Source organism: Schistosoma haematobium, chromosome 1 (genome assembly GCF_000699445.3).
Source record: "Schistosoma haematobium chromosome 1, whole genome shotgun sequence".
Taxonomy (NCBI): Eukaryota; Metazoa; Platyhelminthes; class Trematoda; order Strigeidida; family Schistosomatidae; genus Schistosoma; species Schistosoma haematobium.
The window spans coordinates 33177336-33182182 of record NC_067196.1 but is presented as its reverse complement, the minus strand read 5'-3'; the positions used below and the strand labels follow the sequence as shown (position 1 = coordinate 33182182).

At 27.6% G+C, this 4847-nt stretch overlaps 1 protein-coding gene across 1 annotated transcript; it reads left to right on the top strand.

The window, feature by feature from the left end:
* Positions 1 to 840: 840 nt before the first annotated feature.
* Positions 841 to 2778, top strand: NLGN4X (Neuroligin-4, X-linked; the record flags this gene model as incomplete). Its single annotated transcript, XM_012940169.2, has 1 exon — positions 841 to 2778. The coding sequence occupies one exon, from the start codon at positions 841 to 843 to the stop codon at positions 2776 to 2778; it is 1938 nt and encodes a 645-aa protein (XP_012795623.2).
* Positions 2779 to 4847: the final 2069 nt, after the last annotated feature.

Here is a 4847-nt window from a genome sequence, read left to right as displayed (position 1 = left end):
AGCCTTGGTTATTCTAAGTTAAGAGTAAAGAACGTCCTAAAAATTAAATGGAATTCTACATACAAATCGATACATAGATAAGCTGAATTTTTAAAACCATATGGATGTACAGGATGTGATGAGGTATGTTCTCAAATGCCTTTTGAAAGTGACCTCTAATTACCATCAATATGCCAGATGAAGTGATAAATTCAATTGATTGGAAATACTTATCACTGTATAGTGAAGGCTTTTAAATGGATCCGATCATTTTTAAACCGCAGATTCCGTGAATGATACTTCTGATACACAACCTGATGACATTTCTGATGTCGTTAATTTATGATTTTATGGACCGAAGAGTTATTTCAGCAATAGCATTCCTAGAGCTACTCAGTTCTTTAATATCTCAATCTATGTTGTGTTTGTATTCACCAAGAGAATTTAATATGTTTATGGAGTTTTTCTGTCATTCAGTGAATAATTGTGCATAATATCACTTTATTATCGTTGCTTATAAGTGTTTATGCTTTTACCATCCATATATAATATTTCTATTATGATAGTTGTTTAGGCAAACAGTTGCATTGTTTTTTTTCCTGAGTTTATTTCTTTAAATAATATTAATTTGATTGGCTAAAATTCCTCCACGTAATTTGATTAGCTAGTTATTTCTATAAAATGTAAGTTAGGGAAGTCGATATGATTTCAATAAGAAGTTTCTTACTTTTGAAATAGATACTTTCATACATTATGTTATTTGCAATATTTGCCGTTTAATAAGAAAAAAACTCTTGAGCAGCCACTAATCAAAAGAATCTGAGGATAAAAAAAAACAAGGAAGGCTAAAAATAAACAAAGATGCATATGGAAACAGTGAATTATGGTGAAGCGGCCCATTGGAATGATAATGAGTATATACAGTCACCATCAGTAACTAATTTAAGAATGAATAGATTTCGACGTATCACTTCAATGACATGTTTATTCAATATAATTTTAACAATAGCTTTCGTTTTGATGACTGTGATTGTTATCATATTTGCTTTATCATACTTCGGGATATGGTTTAATAAATCGCAACCAAATGTTGTAAATATTTTCTGTGGACAAATTAAAGGTGTTCAAAAGGATGATTATACAATAAGTTATTTAGGAATACCATACGCTTTACCACCAATTAATGAGAATCGTTTCAAACCTCCCATTCATTTGTCTTCAAAGAAATTATGTCATAAAGCCTGGGAACTAAGTAACACTACAGTGATGAACTCGATTTATTACACACAAAACTACAAACCTTCATGTTTACAATTACTACCGAAATCCTCAGGGAATGCATTTGATGGTAGTGAAAATTGTCTTTACCTAAATATACATGTACCAATTAATAAAAAGTCAATAAATCAAGCAAAACCAGTAATTATTATAATAGATGGATTATTTTTTATGTACAGTAATGAACCAAAACAGCCTAGCTCAGATACTATATATAAAACGGATGCCATACATGTAACATTTAATTATCGAATTGGTCCATTTGGATTTTTACCTCATCCATATGAAAAAATACCAAATCTTGGATTACATGATCAATTATTAGTTTTACAATGGATTCGTAATAATATTGCACAATTTGGTGGTGATCCATTCAATGTCATTTTATTTGGTTATGGTTCTGGTGCAACATGTGCATTAACATTATTCTATAGTTCAATAAGTAATCAATTATTTGATAAATTATGGATTACTGCTCCTGGATTAAGTTTATTAAATGTATCTGTTAATGATGTCATTGAAACAATTCATTATGCATTAAATTGTCATGATGATATAAATCCTAATAATTGTTCTAATTATAAATTAAATAATTCAATAAATATATTAAATATATGGAATTGGACTATAATTGAACAATGGTTAATGAATTCAATATTTAGTTTACCATCTATTCATGAATTCAATAATATTAATACAAATAGATTGATTAATATTTTAATTAATGATAATCAATTTGTAAATATTGATTTATGGAATAAAATTCTTATACCAAATAGTATTAAACCAATGGTGATTGGACAAACCTCACATGAAGTATCCATTTATCCTACACCTAAAACAATACCATTTTGGAATAAAAATATTTATCAAAATTATATAATTGAAAAATTAAATATAAAAAATATTACATCATATAATCAATATATTGATTATTTTTTATCAAATCATTTTAATCATATAAATTGTAAATATATGAATAATATAATAGAGAATAAGACAATTGATAAAGATCATGATTGGTTATCTAATTTAATGTTATTAATTACTGATAGTCGATTAACCTGTCCATTAACTGAATTAGTAAATACATTTATAAATCAATATTATCCAATATATCAATATTATTTAACTGGAAATCATAGATGTTTTGATCCATATTCATTAAATGGTTATGTATCATATGCATTTCATGGTTGGGATGCAATGTTATATTTAAGAACTTATGAAATACATAACGATTTTACAGATCCAAGTTTATTACAATTAAATGATTTATATCATAATGAAAAAGAATTAAATCAATTAAGAAATATTAGTGATTTACTTAATATAGCAATGTATCAATTTGCAAGAACTGGTTATATATCTAATTGGTATGAATCAAAAAAAGGGCAATATAATGTGAATTTAATTGAAAATGATCAATTATGTAAATATGTAAATATAATGAAAGAACGTTGTAGTTATTGGAAATTATTATTTAATAATAATTTATTTCAATCAACATGGAAATTTTAATTTATTGATTTTTTTCTTCTTTTTATATTATACTGTATAATTGGGACAATTTTTATAATCTGCTGTTATGATATCAAGAGAAAATCTTCAATAAAAGATCATTGAAGAAATGTAATCCAGTACAAAAAAATGTAATTGGAGAGGAAAACGATGCATCTTATTTTTTTTAAACAAACAAATATGATCTAAATCAATATTATCGTCACAAACGACAAACATGTCGTCCATGTATCTGACATATAAGTGAAATCGATTGATCATTGAATAAAGTTAGTCACAAAACTAGAAAACGACCAACTCACTACAATGATCAATCGATTTCACTTATATGTAAGATACATGGACGACATGTTTGTCGTTTGTGACGATAATATTGATTTAGATGATAGTTTACACACCTTCAACTTATGCCACCTTTCCATAAACAAATATGATTTTAAAATTTAAACAAAAAACAAAACTATCTTTTTAATTACATCAGTAACCTATTGACACTTCTCTTTATGTTTATTTTATTGAAGGTAATATAATATAATAATATATTGGATTGTAATAACTTGTACCAATTTAACTTGTATAGTTTTTAAAAGAAGTAAATGATTACAGAATTATCATTTAATTTAATTGTTTTGTTTCAAGAGTTTACAGTATGTAAATAAATAGAGAAGCTATGGTTTCTATTTTTTTTGTTTTTTAATAATAGTGAATAGTTTTAGATAAAAGTATGCAATTTATTGAATAGGAAATTTTTCATGTTTTGGGTTAGTGAAACAATGAAGTTATTAATAGAATATTATTGATCCATATCAATGAGTAAATTGATTAAGTTAATAGTTGTAGAAATATGTAATGAACTTCTACAAAATGGTAATTTCCAAAAAGAAATTTAGTTGTTGTTATGAAAAAAACGAATAGATGAACCTGAAAGCACTGGACGGCCGTTTCGTTCTAGTATGGGACTCCTCAGCAGTGCGCATCCACGGCCTTGCCCCCTGCGAACCCACGCCTACTGGGTGCCGGCTCAGTGGTCTAGTGGTTAAGTGCTCGTGCGTGAAGCCAGTAGGTCTTGGGTTCGAATCTCGGGGGGCGAGGTCGTGGATATGCACTGCTGAGGAGTCCCATACTAGAACGAAACGGTCGTCCAGTGCTTCCAGGTTTTCCATGGTGGACTAGCTTCAATGGACTCATGATTTCAACCAGTGAAATTTCTAAAAATCCCCATAAAACCTCTTCTGAGAATGGATGAACATTGGTTGCTTCGTTTAAGATTTTTTTGTTTGATGTTTGAATGCTTATTTACCGACAAACAAATAATTCATGATCTTATTATATTTTGAATAGATGTCTTATTTAGAATTAATAACTTTGATGTATACACTTATTTTGCCGGTTGGATAAGTACTGTTTTTTATTAGTTATACTTTAGTCTGTTAAGATTTTGAGTACGATTACTTGAACGGAGTATCGATTTATTTATTTTGGTCATTTCATTATATTGTCATGTTGATCTAATAGTTATGAAGGTTTTAATTATAAATTGGATGTTGATTTACAGTTAATTAAGTAATAAAAAAAAACATAACGATTATCCATAGGAATCTGTAATATCATTGAACAAAGTATTAACATGAATAGTAAACTTAAGAAACATATACGTAAAAAATTGCGTCTAATATATATTAAGTAATGTTTATTGCAAAAGAAACAATGAAAAATATATGTAGCTCTATGATATATTGGGTTGAACATACTAGTAACAGTGTTTACAATCATTACTTTCTGAAAAAATGCAATATCATTAAAACATGAAAGTTTTACAATCAGTCGTTAGAGAACCAAATAGTTGTACAACGTATCATGGCGTAATAAGCGGTTCTTTGAAAACAAATTAAAAGGTTTGTAAAATATTCTGTAAACAGTTAGATAAGATTTTTGCCTACCTCATTCTGATAAAGATGGATACAAGACTTAAAAAAGGAGAGTGCGAAAATATTAGTAGTTTCCGGTTATTGATTAAAATCCACTCAAATGAAGCTCATAAGTGACACACTTATTTTGTAATATGTTCA